The sequence below is a fragment of the Mustela erminea genome, chromosome 6 (assembly GCF_009829155.1).
Source record: "Mustela erminea isolate mMusErm1 chromosome 6, mMusErm1.Pri, whole genome shotgun sequence".
NCBI lineage: Eukaryota > Metazoa > Chordata > Mammalia > Carnivora > Mustelidae > Mustela > Mustela erminea.
In genome coordinates, this window is record NC_045619.1 from 82,904,673 (window position 1) to 82,926,437 (window position 21,765).

The 21,765-nt window shown below is 44.1% G+C and overlaps 1 protein-coding gene and 1 long non-coding RNA gene across 5 annotated transcripts in view; one reads left to right on the forward strand and one right to left on the reverse strand.

The window, feature by feature from the left end:
- PCED1B (PC-esterase domain containing 1B) overlaps positions 1-7,449 on the forward strand; it is a 39,191-nt gene extending 31,742 nt beyond the window's left edge. For both annotated transcript variants that reach the window (XM_032347981.1, XM_032347980.1), the window contains one exon: positions 5,842-7,449. In XM_032347981.1, coding sequence (XP_032203872.1) covers positions 5,875-7,173 — 1,299 coding nt within the window. In that variant the 5' untranslated portion in view covers positions 5,842-5,874 and the 3' untranslated portion in view covers positions 7,174-7,449. The remainder of the gene's footprint in view (positions 1-5,841) is intronic.
- Positions 7,450-7,480: 31 nt separating this feature from the next.
- Positions 7,481-21,765, reverse strand: part of LOC116593680 — a 71,113-nt gene continuing 56,828 nt past the window's right edge. The window contains exons 7-9 of one of the 3 annotated variants that reach the window (XR_004286935.1): positions 10,206-10,281; positions 9,680-9,815; positions 7,481-8,701 (exon numbers count right to left, since the gene is read on the reverse strand). This is a non-coding gene — a long non-coding RNA (uncharacterized LOC116593680). Of the gene's footprint in view, positions 9,816-10,205; positions 10,282-21,765 lie in introns of all 3 variants that reach the window. The other 2 variants (XR_004286933.1, XR_004286941.1) reach the window with 2 other exon arrangements.

Sequence of the window (21,765 nt, forward strand, 5' to 3'; positions counted from 1 at the left end):
AATTTTTTTTTAAAGATCTTATTTATTTGTCAGAGAGAAAGAGCAAGTGAGCACAAGCAGGGAGAGCAGCAGGCAGAGGGAGAAGCAGGCTCCCTGCTGAGTTGGGAGCCCGCTGTGGTGGGACTGGATCCTAGGACCCTGGGATCATAACTTGAGCCCAAGGCAGACGCTTAACTGAGCCACCCAGGCATCCCCCCGCCCCTTACAGATTTTTAAACTTGGTAACTTTCAGAATCTTAAAGCATGTGAAATTCTTCTCTGGGTATTTTATTGAGAAAGAATCACAGATTTTAGGTGGTGGCTCTGTAGGGATGGTGATGATACTGATTGAATAGGTCTGCAGGGATTCTTGCCTTCACAAGGAAAACTTGTAGTTATGTGGAACCCACTTTGAAGTTTCAGATTTCCACTTACATCACGCGTGTTTGAGAGGTTAGACGTGGTGAGGACTCCCTGAATAGGCAAGGTAGAAATATCGGCCATATGGTAGGGTTGGGTGATACCGGGATGGGGTAGAGGAAACCTGACAGTAGTTAGTGGGGGAGGGGGATGAGTCAAATTTGCAGAATGACAGCTGTCAGGGCCCCATATAGACCCAGGTGTTCTCTAAATTTTTGCTGAATTAATTAATTGGACTGCCCAGCTGAGAGCCCTCTTTTAGGGGACTGGTTATTTGGAGTGGGGGGATTAGAATTGGACTTTCTCCTGGCTATTAAATTGCAAATGATTTGCCATTATTTACCCTAGCACCTCACAATACTTTGTGTTTTTTATTTCATGTTTTTTTTTTTTAATTTACTCCGAAAACCACTTTTTAAAAACAGTAGGCCTGCATTATTTCCCCCTTTTTTGCATTCTATAGAAGAGTATGTGTTAGCTGACTTGACCCGGAGCAAAAGATGAATTTCTTGAGCAATCAGCAAACCTCAGGCCATTCGTTAAGCTTTCCCAAAGAGAAGTTTGAATTGTTTTTCTTCTTTGAAAACTTTATATGGCATGCAATTTAATTTTTGACAAGTTGAAAGCCTACTTAGAAAAAACTAAACAGATGCCAACACATTAAGGCAAATTCCTGAAAAATTACTGTATTTGTACCATCTATTCCATTAAAATGTAAGGGAATCTTGGAAAGTTCAGAACATTGATTTGATTACCAAAAATGCAGCTAGAAGGAAGTGAACTATTTATATTCCCAGGATAATGTTGCCTTAAGATGGTTAGTCTTCTGCAAGAAACTTTTTAAACTAGTTACAGGTACTTCCTACAACTAATCAAGACAACATCCGAATCGTTAGGGATTACCTCTGATTTAAGACTTCATTGCAGGGTCTCTAGGGCCGCTGACCTATTTCTGTGTCTGTTTTCCTGTAACTAAAGATCAGTAAGAAAAAAAAAAAAAATTAACCTAATTTCTACAACAATTGATTAATGAGAAGCAAATGTTACATGTTTGGTATGTGATAGTTATACAGCAATAGTCAGTGATTTATAAGTCGTGGCTTATGACGCTATTAAAAAATTAATTACCCCCAAAGAAATCTAAGAAACATGCTTGAAAGTCATTTATTATAGTAGTAGCCATTATTAATGTATGTTTCTGTCAGAGCTTTAGTCAAAGTCCAAATAGAACCCATGGAACCAGCTTAAAAATATGATTTCAGGAATCACCACGAAACTCTTTAAAAAAAAACAAAAAGGTATTAGTTTGAGGTTGGAATCACAGATTGCAAGGCTCACGGGCCCATCCCCCCCCCTTTGACTCCTCCAGCAGGCTTCCCCTCTTCATTTGCATTCATCCTTTGTAGCTGCTAGCACCTTCCATATTTGCCTCTTATGTTATCCCTTCCCTTGCTTCTGCTCTTAAAAGAAGAGATTGGCTTTTCACACGTAGTCCTTCCACCTAGTACAGTATCGGGTTCACAGTGATCTTTATTGAATGAATGAGTGAGTGAGTCACTCTTATCTATAAAATCGCTACCCAAACTAATAAGTGAGTTTAGCAAATTTGAAGCGAAGAAGCAAGCCTAGGCTCGAAAGACCAGTAATCTGTTTTCAAATCCCTCTTTTGTTTCAGTTTTTTGGAAATAAAAAGAGCTCTGAAAATGAAACTTACCAACCTTTGTTTTTAGAGTTAGCTCTGATTTATTCTTCATTCACCAACCCCCACCTCCAAGCACTTTGGTTTTGTTGGTTTTTTGTTGTTGTTGTTGTTGTTGTTAATGCTATTTTTTTTAAGATTTTATTTATTTATTTGTCAGAGAGAGAGAGAGAGAGCGCGCGCGCACGTGAGCCAGCAGAGGCAGAGAGAGAAGCAGGCTCCCTGCCGAGCACGGAGCTTGATGTGGGACCCTGGGATCTCGACCTGAGTGGAAGGCAGCCGCTTAACCAACTGAGCCACCCAGGCCTCCCTTGTCGGGTTTTGTTATGTAGTGCTTGGTATCTTTTTTAAGCAATTCTTTCCCAGGGTTGTAGTCCCGGGGTTGTCTGATTAGTTAATCCTGTTACAGTCAGTGGTGCTCTTTATCAAGAATTTCATGAATTTCCTTTTCAGTATAACTTCTAACTAGAGTACTCTTTCCAGTCGTTTCCTCCTCCCTTCTTTTCCACAGTCTGTTCTGCTTGCCTGTGCCACCGCAGAAGAACAATGAGAAATTCCTAGGGAGACCTTTTTGCCCAGTTTTGACTCCGAGCTCTTAGCACATTATCTGGGTGGGTTAAGTTCCCTGGTGGGGACACAGGGCAGCCAGGTTTCCTCACACACTCAGAAGGCCTAGGAGTCTGCAGAATTGTGTTTTGGTTATTCTAAAATCCAGGTCACTTATTTTGACATGTCTCTTGGTAGAGATTAAGGTAGGGGATGAAATATGTATACTCTTACTCATAGTCCCCTCCCCCCACCTCCCCTGTGCACATAAACCACCTCTCCTGGGCAGGCAGAGGAAATGGTTGCCTGCCTGTGCCTTGAAGACACACCAAAGCACTCTTCTGTCTTGTCTTCAAACACCTCCCTAACAGGAGCCAAGCTTTTCCATTCAGAACAGCCTACTTGGCATTCTGCTATAAAGGAGCGCTCCCAACAGAGACCGACTTTGGTGTCGGTGGTTTTAAATTTTAGCTCCATCGCATCGATGTCCTTCCCTATAGATTGGAAATGATAAAAATTATCTCGTAAATAGAATTACATTTGTAAAGCAGCTGGCCTCCGGTAGCCATTCAACAAACATTCATTTTACTTTATTTGAAATCTTTCCCTTGGATTATCTCATTGGCTCAGCACAGAACCCTGCTAGACACACAGGACAAACCCTGTAAATCCGCCCCCCACCCTTAATAGTTGATTAACCCGGTATTTTGAAACTTGCTCCATAATTATAACTAACCCTTATCCATGCTTACTACTGGTCAGGGATTGTTCTAACCATTTTATATTGGGTCCTCCCGTGAAATCTGAGTGGACACTCAAAGTCCCATTTTGCAGATGAGGAAAATTGAGGCAGAGAAAGACTAAGTAAGTGCCCAAGGATGAAGAGCTGGTCAATAGTTGGGATTCACACCCAAGTAGTGTTGCTCCCAAAGCAGTGCTCTTCACCAGTATACTTCAGTTTCTCTGTTTCCCACAGCATCTGAGTGGTGGATTGGACTCCCGCCTGTGAGTCCCAGTCTAGAGGGCCACCAGGTTATCAGAGCTGCCCACTCACCGCAGGGAGAGTACTCCAATGGAAAAGGATGGTGTTCAGTATCTTAGGGGATGAGGCCCAGGTTGGGAGCAGAGTGCCAGCCCAGAGAGAACACACGAGTGGCACCATGAGAACACGGGGAAATTCTGGGAGGAGGTTCCCCCCTTCCTGTTGCACTTTGGAGACTGGAGTCTGGGGCAGGGGAGTACTTTTGTTCACAAAGCCCCTGAAAGTCCTCAGCACCTGTTTTCTGTGTTCATGGCCCTTAGCACTTTGTGTCATAGTTACCACTGACTGTTTCTGATCTGCTCCTGAAGGGAGCAGGTTGTACTCATTTTTATATCCCCTCTGGGGAGCGCCAAGTAGACACCTAACAAGTATGAGAAATCATTCCAAAGGAACATGCCTGAGCCCCAGAGGGATCTGGAGTTCGCTTAAGGTGTTATTTTGTTGTACTGCAATGAGCTCTATCCTCTTTTTAAACTTTTTTTTTTCTTTTTTCTGATAACAAAAACATGGGAATGAAGATTCTTTGGGGGAAAAATAAGCCAGTATTTTCAGCTGTTCTCTTAGGGCAACTCTTAGAGACCACCCATGTTCATGTTTTTATTTTTGTACTTGTACCCATTTAAAACCACAAATAGTATAGCTTTGATAAACTGTAATTTAATAATAGCTATCCATCCACCCCTCTTAAAATGCCTACTGATACCTAAAAGCCTACGAATATCAAGCCACAGTGGATTTTATTGGCTTCTGTGTAAGTGTGAGTGGATGCCGTATTCTTCCCCATGTGAGATCTGTTGGTGATACTGAAGTGTGTTTTTACCTTTTATTCATTAATGGATATGGTTATAAATGACAACTTTAAAATAAAGTTTTGAAGATGAGTTTCACAACTCTTAATGTTTTATGCAAAGTGCTCAGGAGGAAAAACTCTTCTTCTACCCTGTTAGGTTCTGTGTCTGGAGCCCTGTCAACTAAAGACAAGTTAAAAGGAGAAATAGCACACGATTTTTACCAATATTTATGTGCACAGGACTTCACACAGTAGAAATACAAAGAAGCCGATTCAGGGGCTTACATATCATTTTAACAAAGGGAAAACAGGTTTGGGTTTCTTGGGATTATGAATTGTGAAAACTCAGAAATATATAGCGGAACTAATAGATAATCGGGGTTATTTTAGTAAAGTCAGCTTATGCAAACTCATCTTGGTGTCGACAGCTCCCTCTCTTCCTTGACTCTTCTCCTCCTGGTGGGGAAGGAGCACCTGCCTCGAAGGGAAATTTATACACTGCATTAAGGCGGAGAACTTTTCATGTGTCTGCTGATTCTTAGTTGCTTTCAGCTCAAAATAATCCTTATTTTAAAACGTCATTATTTGGGGATGGCATATTCTGATCGTCTTCCTATAGAAAGCAAAGAATACTACAGCTGTAACATGTGAATTATTTCCAGTGTTAATGCCCTTTTTTACAAGTCAGACTCTCTGCCGAGCAGGGAGCTCAACATGGGGCTTGATCCCAGGACCCAGGATCATGACCCAAATTGAAGGCGGACATTCAACCAACTGAGCCACCCATGCGCCCCATACTTTTCCTTTCTGTTGTTTGTTGCATTTCATTGAATTCTTTTGAAGTTATTAAAAGAAACATACAATTATATAAAGTATATTTACAGAAAAGGAGGGAAGGCAAGTCACCCGTTATCCTACTTTTCTCTTAAAAGCTCTGTTTTTGCATATTTTCTTTCAATGATACGTTTCCTATAGTTCCAGCAACGCAGACCTCACATGTGACATGTGGCATGTAACCTCTTGAGTTTAACGTATCACAGCGTTCCCACATCCTTTCTCACTCACCATCTTCATTGTGAAGTAGCTGCAAAGTCTACCTCCCCATTCTCCAGGGGTCAGACACCCGAGCTGCCTTCCCAGAGGTAGTTTCCCCTCTAGCCAGGGGAGGGCCTGGGGTTTGGCCGCTTCAGACCTGGTGGAACTCCGGCCTCCCAAGAGCCACAGGGCAGGGGTTCACAGGTCAAGGTGAGGCGTGGCCAACCAGGGCTCCCTTCTTGCTGTCTTCCCACTCCCAGGCCAACCCTCCATCCCCTTCCTCGAGAACCCCCCCCCCCCCCCCCCAGCCACTCTCTCCTTCTATCCTAGCGATCTGAAGACCTGCTGCATGCCCTGGGCGCCATGGTCCACCTGTATGCCTCCGAAGTGCAGCAGCTGCTCCACAACAAGTTCGTGGTCATCCTGGGAGACTCCGTCCAAAGGGCGGTGTACAAGGACCTGGTGCTCCTGCTGCAGAAGGACTGCCTGCTCACTACCAACCAGCTCAAGGCCAAGGGGGAGGAGACCTTTGAAAAGGACAGGCTGGTGGACGGAGGCCAGATGGGCCCCATGCACAACGGCATCCAGTACCGGGAGGTCCGCCAGTTCTGCGACAACCACCACCTGGTGCGCTTCTACTTCCTCACGCGCGTCTACTCCAGCTACCTGGAGGACGTCCTGCAGGAGCTGCAGTCCAGCGAGCACGGCCACCCGGATGTGATCATCATGAACTCGTGCCTCTGGGACCTGTCTAGGTACGGCCCGGACTCCTGGCAGAGCTACCTGAAGAACCTGGAGAGCCTGTTCGGGCTCCTAGGCCAGGTGCTGCCCAAGTCGTGCCTGCTGGTGTGGAACACGGCCATGCCCGTGGGCGAGCAGATCACGGCGGGCTTCCTGCCGCCCGAGCACCAGCCTGGGGATGACTCCCTGAGGGTCCAAGTCATTGAAGCCAACTTCTACAGCTCTACCGAGGCGAAGAAGCACGGCTTCGACGTGCTGGACTTGCACTTCCACTTCCGCCACGCCGAGCAGCACCTGCAGCGCGACGGTGTGCACTGGAACGAGCGCGCGCACCGCCACCTCTCCCAGCTGCTGCTGGCGCACGTGGCCGACGCCTGGGGCGTGGAGCTGCCGCAGCGCGACAGTGTGAGTGCGTGGATCCCGTTGGACCCCGCGATGGGGGGACGCGGCCGGGGCGTTCAGAGGAGGAGGCAGGCTGGCAGGGCTCCACGGGCCTTCCCGCCCTCGAGGTGCGGCCCCCTACTCCCGAGTCCCCTTCTGCCTCTGCCCCAGCCTCCCCGCCTGCCCTTGCCCCCACAGCCTCATCCCTTTACTTTCCACCCGGTGATGCCGCGGTTCCTCTTTTGTCCCCAAGATACGAATTTTGCCTCAGACGAGCCTTTCCAGGCGGATCAGAACTCAAACTATTTCCATTCAGATGTCCTCTCACCGACCCAGACAGGATTATCCTCTGAAGATGACTTCGTGATCTATCCTCAGCCCCCGGTGCCCCCTGGCCCCGTACCCTATCTGCAGCGATTCCCTGTGGTTCATAGGGGCTTCCCCCGCTTTGTGTCTCGTGGCCCCTATACGCCCTGGGGTCGGCGGCCGAGATCTTCCAGGAGACGGGCCCATTCCCGCCCACAGCCAAGGCCTCAGTAAACCCTCCTCATGTTCGTGGACTGGACAGATCATCTGACTCTCCCCGAGACAGACGGACCTTGTTAACTTAAGCCTTTGGTCCGTGCTCGGACTTTAGTTCAGTCATTGCTTTCACCGGTAATGGCAGGGAAGGGCAGTCTTCTCCATTTTTGTTGACTATGGCCTCTTCCTCTATTCTCTGGGGGTGACCAAGCATTATTCCCACCTCCCCCACTCCCTATTCTGTTTCTCTTTTTTGTAAACAGAAAATGGAAATAAAAAAGTTGTTTCATGAAAGTAGTGGGTTTTGGGTGTGTCTATATTTAAATAGTGCCTCTCCCTTCCATTAAGAATTAGCTTCGTAAAAAGCAAGGACAGTATCTGCTGACTGTTTATGGCATCTATTTTACGATAAACTACTCAAAGTGGAATTTGTCTAAAATCGTTCTGAAGGTTTCCGTAAGTTGGACCTGATTCCTTACCAATCAACAAAAGAACTTGAACTTTTTATGGTATTTTCCAGAGTTTCTCAAAGAGTGATTGAATTGTAAAACCAGGAAAGCTAAATAAATGATATTTAACTGACACAAACAAGGAAACAAGCTAAGAGAGGTGAGTGACTTGTCCTAGATCACAAAAAAATCCCTCTTCCACAAGTCTTTCCTAGTCTATACGAATTTCTGACTGACGTGAACTTTCAGACCATGGGGACTGATTGCTACCGCAGTAATGTCACATTAAGAGGGACAGTTAACCAAACATTGTCTTTCTATGAAAATGATGGTGAAAACCGCTATGCTTCCATAGTTCCAGAAGCTTACTGATTAGTTATGCAATGTATGTAGAATGCATGGCATGCTCAGGACTGTGATTTCTCTGAAGAGTCTCATGTTTGGGACTTGAGAAAATTAGAAAAAAGTTAAGTTGCACTCAATGACAACATCTATCACTGTTACAGAATAAAACTACTGGTTGGAAGGGGCCACCAGCGCACAACTCTGACAGGCGGCCGTGGCCATCTCTTTACTGTTTTGTGGAAATGTTAACATCATGAAGACTTAATATGCTAGGGCCTTTATCATCCTAGACTCGTGAAATGTTAATACTTGTATAAGATAGTCAAAACAGGACATGACTAACATTGTCTGAGTCATAGATTATTCCATTGAATTGATTCCACTGGTTTGTAAGTCCTCAATTGGACCATTCCTGAAGTTGACAGTGTCAGAAAATGTTACCCTGGAAAAATTGAAATTTGAAATCACAAAAAATAGATGAGATCAGTTCTCTATAGGAGAAATACACAGCAACTGTTAATCTACAAAAAAACCATAAAATTTGTGAAGGATAAGATCTTCATCTCACTCACCTTTGTCTCAAATCCTGGTACAAGTATAGCACATAGTACTGAATAATGTTTCTTGAGTGAATCCATGAGGGAATGAGGAGGTGGCATACAGGTGTTCTTGGTGACACCGTGACCCAGGTCCCTGAGGAGGTGCTGTCCGTGGAATCATTGTAGCACATCGAAGGAATATTCCTGAAATGGCTGGATGACAACCATCAAGGACTCAAGAAAGGTGGTACCAGCAAATCAGAATTTGCCAGAACATCCCAGCAAAGTCCAGAGAGAGAGAGCCTATCTAGCCAATGTCAATGTTCTAATCCCAGGGAGGAGGTGAATGCACAAGGCTGTGAGATTTGCTAACATCAGCCCTCAAGATAAACACGTGGGCTCATTCTTACTTTACATTTCCCAAGCAAGACAAAGCAGGGCTTAGGGGCTGATCTGAGTAAATTCTGTTTTCGTGAATAAATCAATAAATCAGTGGTGTGATTTATATCTCTTATGAGTTAGGCTAGTGTGTATTCCTTCTTAATCTGATCATGCCAGATGAGACAAGGAGACTGAGTTCTTAGGGACACAGTACTGAGGACTAGACATTGAATCAATGAGGAATCCGCTATCTTATCTTACGGATTAAATTGCACCAATCACTGAACAGTCCTGTTTCTCTCTGATGGGGAGGGGTGCAGGTAGACTCCGGGACAATCTTTTCCTGCCCAGGTGTATTAATGTCCTAGGGCTGCTATAATGATTACCACAAACTTGGTGACCTAAAACAACACAAATTTCTTCTCCCAGCAGTTCTGGACCTCAAAAGTCCAAAATCCGCTACCCCCGAACAAAATCTATACGGGGTCTCCTGCTGTCCTACATGATCAGGCCTCTGCAATGTCGTCTTCTGGAACTCTCTTCATTGACCTTTATGCTCTCAGCCACACTGGGCTTCTTACTGTTCGTATACAACCTGCGAAGCCCTTTCATTACTTGGGTCGTTGTGCTTGCTGTTCTCTTTACCTGGAATATTCCGTATCCCCTACTTCCTGTTTGTTTGGATATCTAACTCTTCATCCTGCCATCCCCACTTTTTAAGTCCCCTCCTAAAATGCCTTTCAGGACCATTTCAGCTACAAGTACCATTAGGATCAATCATGGCACCCATTCTTTCCTTGTATTGCTTACCCCCTTCATTCGAGGCTTCAGTAGTTGCTCATTAGCCCCTTCCTCCAGGAAGTAAGCTCTGTAAGTCTTGTTCACTGTTGAACTCCCAATGTCTCACAGCATAGTGCTCGGCAAGGAAGGTGTCCAAGTATATTTACTTCAGATAAACGTTCAAGAACATAATTCATGTTGTGTACTCACAAAAACAATTTATATTAGAATTGAGCTGTATTTGATCACTTTAGAAAAATGTCTCTAGAATTCTCTCATAACTTGATCTAAGTCATCCTGGGTAGCTATCACACCCTGAACCTCTTCATCCCCATAGGATTAGCCTGAGAACCTCCTCAGTGCTAATTTCATACCTCTCCTGGCCTTTCTGTTCCAGCCCTGAGCTTGCTTTGCCCATTTTTACTATTGCTACCTTGCTCCTTAAATCAAGAAATCTAGCAATGCAGCCAACCTCTTGTTCTGGTTAAAAAAAAAAAAAGAGCCTAACTTATTCAAGAGTTATGAGAGAAATTATTGCTTTATTGTTCAGACTTACAATGCAAGGTTCATTCGGCTTCTCCGGCCTCAAGAACTAACAGCGCTCAAAGCTTTTTTCGCTTGACTCTTGTATTCTGGAAAAAGAAGATAAAGTAAAATTAATGATTAAATTAGCATTATCTAAGCAGCATATGATTCTCACCTTATTCTAGAATAAGGTATACTGTGAGGTCGAAGGCCAAAACTTCAAGCTGTAACTGTTTTTTCCTAAGCACAAACAAAGCAAGTCCCAGCCTTTGAAAACAGATGGAATCATCTATCCTACCATAGGGTGGGGAGCAGCCCCCTCCCCGCTGGCTAGCTGCAAAGCTCTTGTTTGCAGGGCCCCTGCCTTGCGTGATACTTGGACCCATCATTGATGTTATTTCCTGGAGTTGTTCACAGAGACAGATTTATGTTCATGAATTCTGCAAAGGTAAGTTATTTTGAAAGCTTGGAACTTCAAGGCTCCTGTCAAAAGGATTTGCCATGATTTTTAAACAATTGTATGCTTGCTCTTAAAACTCTAGAAAACATCTCCTTCCTATCATGTCAAAAAAGTCCTCTTATCACTGCTTCCTTAATTCGTAGAAATAGTTTTTCCACAAGATTTTACCCATTAAACTTTAAGGAAAGATTTCCTAAACCATGTCTCTCTGAACCGTCATCTATTCATGCATTCGACAGGCAAGGATGCCTGGATTTGTTCTCTAACTGCCCCCCATGTGAAAACTCACAATGGCTCTTAATGGATCAGAGGCCCTGAGTTCTGCATGAAATGAACTTGTTTTAAACACGTGTAGCCTAGTATTTTCCAGATTTCTTGAGCCACAGACCATTTTCATACGCATTTTCTCTTGAAAACATGTTTGGGGCGAGGGGTGCCTAGGTGGCTCAGTGTGTTAGTCCTCTGCCTTTGTCTCCAGGACATGATCGCAGGGTCCTGGGATGGAGCCCCGAGTCGGGCTCTCTGCTCAGCGGGGAGCCTGCTTCCTCCTCTCTGCCTGCCTCTCTGCCTACTTGTGGTCTCTCTCTCTCTGTCAAATAAATAAATAAAATCTTAAAAACAAAAAAAATCATGTTTGGGGAAAGATCGTTCTAGAGAATGCCACATAAAATAGTTGGTGTAAGTGAAAAGAAGGCTTGTTAGTGACTTTTTAAATATGAAGCCCCTTTTCAGTGGAGCATTATAATCTGTGCCCAAGTGTGAGCTAATATTCATTAGGTAAGCCTGTGACAGGTCTGAGATTGGTTAATTAGCTGAAGTAGGATGAAAAGGACCAGGAATGATGGCCCTCTTCCTGCTCTCAGGTAGGTGGCAGGGCCAGGAGGAGAATGGGACTGTGTGGCCAGTCCAGCCTGCAGAGTAAGGCGTGCAGGGGAGGTGAGAGTCATTCAACACAGAACCTTCTGTCAGCACTTAACGACACTCTTAGGAGCCGGTCCCAAATCTCTAGGCAGGGGCCTGTCCTAGAAGAATGATAGCACCCACAATGGAAGCTGCTGTGGTAGAGCCAGAACCCCCGATGAGGAAGAGACACCACCAGGCCATGTGGTCTATGACGTCTAGTCTGGCCTTGGAGCAGGTCCCCTCCATCGAGCTGCAGTGATGGCTCTCAGACCTGGAGGGTACCTGGCTTCTTATCTTCACTTCCAACTTCCATGTCTACATCACATGGACTCATTTTTGATATGATACTTCATCTCAGTAATTCCACCACACTGCCCAATGGATCCTTTTCCTAGCATCCATTACTTCCCACCCACACCATGCCCTAAGGCACTGAGGTTCTCAAACTTTATTTGGAGTCTGTCAGAATATCCTGGAAGGCCTGTGAAATTATCACTGCTGCTATCTCCCTGGCCAACTTTCTGACTCAGTAGGTCCAGAGTGTGGACCTAGAATCTGCCTTTCTAGAAGCTTCCACACAAAAATGTAGAAAGAAGCATGTAGTCCCACTTATGTAGCCATAAATCAAATGTATAACCATTGTCAACATTTTGCCAAAGTTTCTTTATCCTTGTTCTGAAGTGTTTTAAAGGAAATCACTTCATGATATTTCATCCCTAAATATTTTGTATGTGGGAAAGAAGGACATGTTCCTATATAGCCATAAGTGTTATATCTAACAAAACTGATGATAACTTGCTGATATCCTGTGATACTGTTATGGACTGAATGTGTCCCCCTCCCCCCAAATTCATATGTTGAACCCCTATCCCCCAGGCTGATGGTATTAGAAGGTGGTGCCTTTGGGAGATAATTAGGATGAGATGAGGTCATGAGGTTGGAATCCTCATGAATGGGATTAAGGCCATCATAAGGATCACAAAGGAGCTTGCTTCCTCTCTGCTCTTGGCCACATGCGAATACAATGAAAGGTTAAAAAAAAAAAAAAAGGGTTCTCACCAGAATCCAACCATGTGGGCACCTTGATCTCGAACATCTAGAGAAATTTGTTTACCAATTTCTAAATTTCTATCTATAAACGTATACATTTCCATTGTTCATAAATTTCATAATTTATTTTATTGTTGTAATAAATCTATATTGTTTATAAGCCCCTGGTTTATATACCAAAGTCCCTGTGGTTCTTCGTTATACCAGCCTGAACTAAGACAGATGCCCATTCCCAAAAATGTTTTCTATAGCTATTCAAACTGGGATCCACTAAAGAATCACACATTTCGGGGGTTGTTATATCTCTTGAATCTCTCTTAGTCTGGAAGAGAACCCAAACCCATGCTTTTCTTTTTTTTCATGACATTGACTCATTGAAAAGACATGTCCTGTAGAATGTTCCACTTGGAGTTTGTCTGATTTCTGCATGGTGTCATTAAATCTTTACTTTATCCTCTGTACTTCCTATAAAGTGAATGTTAGCTTTAAAGATTTGATTCGATGCAAGTCAAACATTTTTGTAAGAATACTTAATAGGCAAGACAATGTATTTCACATTGTACCACAGCAAGAAGCACGTAAGCTGGTTTCCTAGTAGTCAACATAGATTGATCACCAAATAAAAGGTGACAGCTTAAGCCTTCATTTTCAAAGTTATATTTTTCTACTTGCAGTCAGCAAGTGTCCTGTGGGTACCATGTCAGTACTCCTGTTCCTCATCAATTTTTCACTTAATGGTGCTAGCAACTGTTGATGATTTTTGCTTGAAATGGCAATTTCATTAGGGATGAAAAAGTGGTGATTTTCCAGTTTCATCATTCCTTGTACAATTCTTGGCAAACATTCTTTTATAAAAGAGAAATTTTTTCATTAGAAACTATGGATTGTTTTGTTGGTTTAACTCCCCAGGTTACTATACCGTGCCACTAGAGTTAGGAATTACTGGACGAGATGATTGCTACATTTTCTTCTGGCCAATAATCTTGACACTGACATTGGGAAATAAGCTCAGACCTAGACAGGCAACAAAGAGTTAGACTAGCTGGGGATGACTGCAGATAGAACACAAGTGGTCTTGGTTTTGTACATCGGGAGGAGGCAAAGTCTCTTAGAAAATTCTAGAAAGACTCCAGAAAACCAACCCAACAGGCTAGTTAATAAATGAATGTTAAAAGTGGAAAAATTCCCTTTGCATGTGAGTCATCTTCAATTGGGGATTGTATCTTTCCTAATTGACCAATAAATGAATTATTGCATATCAGAGTGAGGATATATATGTATCTATGTCAATTGACAAATGAAAGACTAGTCTCTTATTAGTTTATTGGCAAATACATATTTGTTCACAAAAAATGTTTATTTTGTATTAGGTAATACATTCAATTTGCATGTTTAGAGCTAAAATTTAAATAAGAAAGCCATATTATATAATATTCTTCAAGAAAATTGCTACTTGGGTGGATTAACTTAAGAATACTTTACTGAATAGTTCCTTAATACCAAATTCTCAAATTTTTCCATTGAAATACCTCTAATGATGGAGGGGATTGAACCTCTACTCAGAGGAAGTTTGCATGTAGCAGCTGACCCCAAAATCAAATTTATTTTACACCTCCTATTAAAATATTAACTGAGGGGCACCTGGGTGGCTCAGTTGGTTAAGCATCTGACTTCAGTTCAGGTCATGATTGCAGGGTCTTGGGACTGAATCCTGGTCTGGCTCTGCACTTAGCAGGGAGTCAGCTTGTCCCTGTTCCTCACCCTTTGCCCCTCCCCCAGCTCGTCTGCTCTCTCTCTCAAATAAATAAAATCTTTTAAAAAATATTAACTGAAATTCTGGGCATAACTCCATACAGTATCGTTATTTGTTTTATATTAAAAAATAGTAATACTGCCCTTCAAAACATTGAGTAGAAGCAACACTACAGAAGTAATGAGGGATTCAGGGTCCTAATCCATAAAACTGGAGGAGGAGGACAAGTATCTCATGGGTTTATTACAGATATCAACTGAGTTAGTATTTATAAAGTCCTTCCCACTTTTTTTTTTAAGATTTTATTTATTTATTTGACAGACAGAGATCACAAGTAGGCAGAGAGACAGGCAGAGAGAGAGGGAGGAAGCAGGCTCCCCGCTGAGCAGAGAGCCCAATGTGGGGCTTGATCCCAGGACCCTGAGATCATCACCCGAGCTGAAGGCAGAGGCTTTAACCCACTGAGCCACCCAGGCGCCCCAAGTCCTTCCCACTTTGATTGGCACACAGTTGGCACTATAAAAGTATCTGTTAAAAAAAAACTGAAGATTTTTTTCCAAGCTCTTCTTATTGTTTTACCTACCAACATAACTCCCAGAGTCTTAGTAACCCAGTTTGAGTGTGATTTTAATATTTAAGGCTGTAATTATGGTCGGAGTAAGAGAAGAAGCAAAGTGTGATTGTTCATTTGGGCTGAGTTAGAAAAGGAATCAAAGAACGCAGGGAAAAGGACACAAAGCTGGGGCAGTGGCTGAGAGTGGTGGCGTCCAGCCAGGCTGGCGGTGTGGTTTTGAGCAAATGTTTCAGAGTCCTAGCCCCATGGTGCATGCCAGGCACCGAGGACGATGGGAAACTACCAACAGCTGTTGAGATGCTCTGATTGCAGTGTTTCTCAGACCACTTTCATCAGAATCACCTAAGGTGTTCATTAAAAGTAAAATGTATGTGGCCCCAGCCTGGATGTCCACAATCTGAATCAATGTGGGGGAGGGGGTACACTTGGGACATCAGGAGTTTTAAACACCAATTCCTTATGTAACTAGAATGTGAAAACCTTTGTTGTCAGGGATATCGCTCAAGGTTACTGCCCTTTTCTCCTTACAAATATTAACTTTATAAAGAACTTTAAAAAATACAATCTGTGCACCTTATCAGAATAGTCAGAATTGTTGGCTGGAAGAAAATGTAGCAATCATCTAGTCCAATAATTCCTAACTCTAGCGGCACAGTATAGTAAACTGGGGAGTTAAACCAACAAAACAATCCACAGGCCCCATCCCCAAACAAGTAATTATCAGAAATTCTGGGGCAAAAACCTGGACATAAGTGAACTTAAAAGCCCTCTAAATATTTGCAATGTGCAGCCAGGATTAAGACTCAGTAATCTGGTCCGACCTCATCTTGTACATGTAGACACAGGACTCCGAAATTACAAGACTTGCCTAAGATGGCAGAGCTTTCTTCAAAAGGTAATTGTGTAAGACTAGCTATGTTCTAGTGCAGTGTTTTTTCAAAATAAAGGTAATGACCCATCAGGGAATTGTGAAAACAACCTAGCGCGTCCTGACAAGAATTTTCAAAAAAATTTAATAGAATAGACTAAAAGACATCAGAATACATAGCAAGAAGTGATGGTATTATTTCATGGTGTGTGTTCAGTGATAAGATGTTAAACGTGATCCTCGGTTGAGGTTGTTGTCCAAGAAGTTGGAAAGTCCAGCTCTGGCATTTCCTTATAATTCTAGTATCTAAGGACTGAAGCTGATATCTGTGTACAAGAGGGTTACCAGCAAGTAGCCCATGGGGAGGGCCTGCATGTCACTGAGGTCAAGAACACAGGCTTGGGCAATGCAAATACCTCCAGGAAAGTTGAGTCTGTGCCCCTTATTGGTGACAATAGCCTGTGAAAGAAATTAAACACACTACATCCTGACTACCCACACGGTAAAGTGAAACTTACCCCAAGGAAATTGTTGGTTTTATTTTTTTTTTATTTTTTTAAAAGATTTTATTTATTTATTTGACAGACAGAGATCACAAGTAGGCAGAGAGACAGGCAGAGAGAGAGGAGGGGGGAAATAGATTCTCTGCTGAGCATAGAGTCTGATGTGGGGCTCCATCCCAGGACCCTGGGATCATGACCTGAGCCGAAGGTAGAGGCTTTAACCTACTGAGCCACCCAGGTATCCCTGTTGGTTTTAAATAGCACAATCTCTATATATCGCCCTCGCCCCGCAAGGACGACAAGAACCCTGGTTTGGATGCATCTTCTCTCTCTTTATTTCCACAAGTCTACACACTTATATACGCTTACATGACCAATCAGCGAGCAGGGTACAGGAGGGAGCAAATCAGGCTGTGCACCTAAACGAACAACTTCGCTAGCAACCAATGCTGTTTACTTCCTCTTTGGGCGTTCCGCTTAGTCTCACGAGGCAATCCTAACCTGGCAACTAGCCAGGCGCCATCTTTTAATGGCGGAGGCCACCCTGGCCAGGGGCCTACCTCCGACATCTCCCCCTTTTTTCTTTTATGGCAGGGATCGTGCCTGTCTTAGTTTGTCAGTGGCGGGGAATATCCTTACCCGTCATCAGACGGCAGATATCAATGATCTGCGTCCTGTCTTAGGTTGGTATATTTCCCCCACCAATCTTACCCGTTGTTGACTACCGATCCAGCATACTTAGCCACACTTGGGGGGATGTTCCAGCCTCGATGGCAAACAAGGCCTGCACCATGGCTTGCTGTTGCCTATGTTGCTGTTGCCTCCAAATTTGCAGTTTCCTTACTAGTAGAATCAAGCCCACTACGAGGATTGTCATCAGACCAATTATGCTAGCCCCTTGTTTCGTAAAGGTTAACACATCTTGCAATGTTTTGATTATCTCTGGGAGGGTTGCAAGCTCAACTCTGGTGTTGAGTTATTCCTAGTACCAGGTGCTGAGTATAGTTTTGGAATTCTGCAGACTGATTCCCCCGTAAGTATTGGGAGAGCTGTTGGGAGACATTCTGTAAGTCACTCATATTAGTATAGGCTATGGGAGTTACACAAATTGCCAGGAAGGGTACTATACATCCCAGTCCCAATAGGGCCCCCCATATGTCCACTTGTTCTTGAACCAAATCCACTCTCTGGTTGACTATCAGGATTCCTGCTTGCAGATGTGCATTGATCTGAGTCTGTGTTTGAAGGGCAGCCGCCGTTCCTTCTGCAAGGGTGTTCACAGCTTCCGCAGTGGGTATAGTTGCAGCAAGCGAGACTGCTGCTGCCGTGGCAGCTGCTGTAGATATAGCCAATGCTGTCACAATGGTGGCTGTGATACCAAAATCTCTCTTCTTTCTGGATAGCACCACCGGTAACTTGTCCTCTGGAATGGAAACTGGGATAGGAACATGGGTAGGGATACGCATAATCACAGCCAGCTTGAAGGCCGTAACATTCCAGCACTGGGAAAGACAGCAATTCTTAGTGCAATTCAACATATCATTCAGCTCGCTAGCATTTGTTACGAGGAAAAGGAACGGTGGCCAGACGCATATGGGAGTGGGCTGATAAGTAATATTATTGGGACAAGACACATTAACTGTTGTCTCCAAGGTACTAGAGTCATTTTGTTTATAAGAACAGTTGAGGAATTTGCCACCATTTAACATGGACACTGCTGAGATATCAGTACATGCTCCTAGCAAGTTACAGACCTGCCATGCATCAAAGGGAGAGGAGGGAATATGAGAGAAGAGTTAGTCACTGGTAAAGGATATAGCCATGCTTTAACCACTGCTCACAGCTCTCTGGCTTGAGTCTGCCACAGGAGGTGTAGCATCCCCAGAGTTATCATTAGCATCTTCAGCATCATGACTGGTGTTTGGAGGCAAGGCTGCATGCACCAGCCGCTCTGGGATCCAAATTGGAGCCTCCTTTTCCTGTGGAAAAACACATACAGACCCCCTACTCCATACTAACACTGGATCTGGTCCATTCCACTTTCCTGTGAGGATGTCCTTCCAAAGTACTAAAGGCTTAGGGGAAGCAGCAGCATCACTTGCATGTCTGTCTGCAGCTGATTTACCCGTTTTGTCCAACGTTAAAAAATTCAAAATAAAGAGAATGGTGTTGAGCTTATCTTTAGGGGACCTGAAGGTGTCCCCTATTCCCCCTTTTTGTTTATAAAGCGCATTTTTTATTGTAAGATGCACGCGCTCCACAACACCCTGTCCTTGTGGGTTATAGGGTATTCCATGTATCAAGTGAATGTCAAGTTGTTGTAGGAAGGCTTTAAAGGGTTGTGAGGTATAGGCTGGACCATTATCTGTCTTTAATTGGCGTGGCTTTCCCCATGCCGCAAAAGCCTGTAGGCAATGGGCAATAACATCTCTGGATTCCCCCCCCCCCCCCATGCACTGAGGCGAAAATTATTCCAGAGCAGGTATCTACAGAGACATGAACATATCTTAACTTTCCAAATTCTGAAACATGTGTGACATCCATATGCCATATATGATTAGGTAACAAACCCTTAGAATTAACCCCCAAGGTCGGTGCAGGTAGTAAGATCACGCAATTTCTGCAGGAGACTACTATGTCCAGTGCCTATGCTTTTGTTATGTTAAATTTGAGGCGAAGAGTTAAAGCATTCACATGGAACAGCTTATGATAATGTCTCGCCTGTTGCACCGGGTCCTCAATGGCAAAGACAAATTCTCCTCTTTAACTTCCTCCAATGCCTCTGCTCCCTCTTGTAGAGCTGATTCACATTTGGGTTTAGGCCCCACCAGGCATCCCCGGACTAAGGTCCATATTGCCAGGGTCCCGGGTGGCAAAGGCGTTTTATTGTCCTGTTTCTTCAAATCCTCCCCTAAGTGGTCCCATTGAGGTATGTTTAGCAAGCCTTCATCTAGGAACCATGGAGCCGCCTTTTCCACTGTATTCAAAAAGGCCCGAGCAGTTTTTGCTTTTAGTGGAGTTCCATTGGCTTTCAGCAGGTCTTCTAAAAAGACCCTTCCAACCACTTTAGATACTTCAGATCCCATTATGAACACACAGACAACAGACGCGGACGTTAAAGACTCACCGCTAAATTCCGGCTCTAAGGCCGCCCCGCTTCTTATTGCGGACTTGTACAAGTTAATCCCGGCTCTAAGGCCGCCCCGCTTCTTATTGCGGACTTGTACAAGTTAATCCCGGCTCTAAGGCCGCCCCGCTTCTTATTGCGGACTTGTACAAGTTAATCCCGGCTCTAAGGCCGCCCCGCTTCTTATTGCGGACTTGTACAAGTTAATCCCGGCTCTAAGGCCGCCCCGCTTCTTATTGCGGACTCGCTAAATCCCGGCTCTAAGGCCGCCCCGCTTCTTATTGCGGACTTGTACAAGTTAATCCCGGCTCTAAGGCCGCCCCGCTTCTTATTGCGGACTTGTACAAGATTCCCACCACTTTGATCGTGGTCCCTTCCCCGCTTACCTGCGGTTTCGATAAGAAAATCCCGGCTCTATGGCCGCCCCGCTTCTTCTTGCGGTCTTGTACAAGTTTCCCACCACCTTTGTCGTGGTTTTACCCCTCTTACCTGCGGACTTCTCCCTTGCAAGGTTTTTCTATTTTTACTCCCCGCTTTACCGCGGAATTTCCACTTTTGAACATGGCTAATGTCCCCGCTTACCTGCGGACCTTTACTCCCTGCTTTCCTGCGGATTACCTTGCAAGATTCCTTTATTTAGTTCCCGGGTTTCGGCGCCATTTATCGCCCTCGCCCTGCAAGGACGACAAGAACCCTGGTTCGGATGCATCTTCTCTCTCTTCTCTCTCTTTATTTCCGCAAGTCTACACACTTATATATGCTTACATGACCAATCAGCGAGCAGGGTACAGGAGGGAGCGAATCAGGCTGTGCACCTAAACGAACAACTTCGCTAGCAACCAATGCTGTTTACTTCCTCTTTGGGCGTTCCGCTTAGTCTCACGAGGCAATCCTAACCTGGCAACTAGCCAGGCGCCATCTTTTAATGGCGGAGGCCGCCCTGGCCAGGGGCCTGCCTCCGACATCTATAAAGCACTTAGCATAGTGTGTGGCATATGGTAAACAGTCAATAAACCCAAATAAGTAAAAAGGCCTTCATGAGTTCTCATTTCCCGACTCTCAGAAGACATGAACAAAAAGTGTACCGGGATGGGGACAGTCTTCAGAGGGACGTGTGCTCTTGGGTCTGATGTTTCTTTCAGAAGAGCAGAAGTTTAAAAAATAGCTAAAGTCATTGCCCCAAAAGGCAAAATATTAACAAGAGCAATTTTCTGTTTTCAACAAAACTGGAAGTTATGGTATCACAAAGATACCTGCTTATCCTGGAGACAAAACATTCCAATTTTTTTTTTTTTTTTTTTTAAGAATGCCCTGTCTTACAGATGTACAAGCCAAGTGTGTCACCAGGCACCTGACATCATAACTTGTTTTGTTTCATTCTTAGTTTCTTTCTTTCTAGGAAGATATTATTCAATGTTGTCAGGAAAAAAAAAAATGTTTTGCATTCTTTTCTGGTAGCTGAATCCCGAATAAAAGGAAAATTGGGCTGTTGGCCCCAAACCTCCCTACAGCTGCTTAAGGAGCTCCCATTCCTCTTTTGCTCAGATACTTTGCATGAGCAAAGACATGTCTCAGGTATAGCTCTCCACTTTTTAATATGCATCTCCTCAATCGAAAAATAAACTCCCCCCACACTCACTCCTGCCTCAGCCTCCAAATTATAAAGATACAAGAGCTCATCTGGTCCTAAAATATAGACATGCCTGGGATATTAACATTTGTATGGGTGCTAGTAAAAAACCCAAGTGTTCTTTTTCCACTGATTCCTCTGAAGGCATATGAATGTTCTATAATGTCACTTGCATATATATATGTGTGTGTATATATGTATATATATATATATGCATGTATGTACATTTTTTAAAAGATTTTATTTATTTATTTGACAGATCACAAGTAGGCAGAGAGGCAGGCAGAGAGAGAGGAGGAAGCAGGCTCCCCGCTGAGCAGAGAGCCTGATGCGGGGCTCGATCCCAGAACCCTGGGATCATGACTGAGCCAAAGGCAGAGGCTTTAACCCACTGAGTCACCTAGGCGCCCCTCATGTATGTACATTTATACACATAAATAGGACAGCAATTGTATAATTCGGTAGGCCATAAATGTAGTGGGCTAGGCATTGTAGAGGATTTAGAATTATGTAAAAACCAGCCCTGTCATCAAGGAGCTTAAAATCCAGTAGAGAAGATAGAACATGTGCACAAATAAGTCTAGTCCAGGAGAAAAATGTAGTGAGCCCCTAAAGAGAGCTCCAGCACTGTGGGAGCTCAAGGGAAGAGATTCCGTGCATCTCCAAATCAGCAATTAGCAGATGCAGGGGCCTAGAGCAGAGGAGGCCTCCGGGGTACGTATC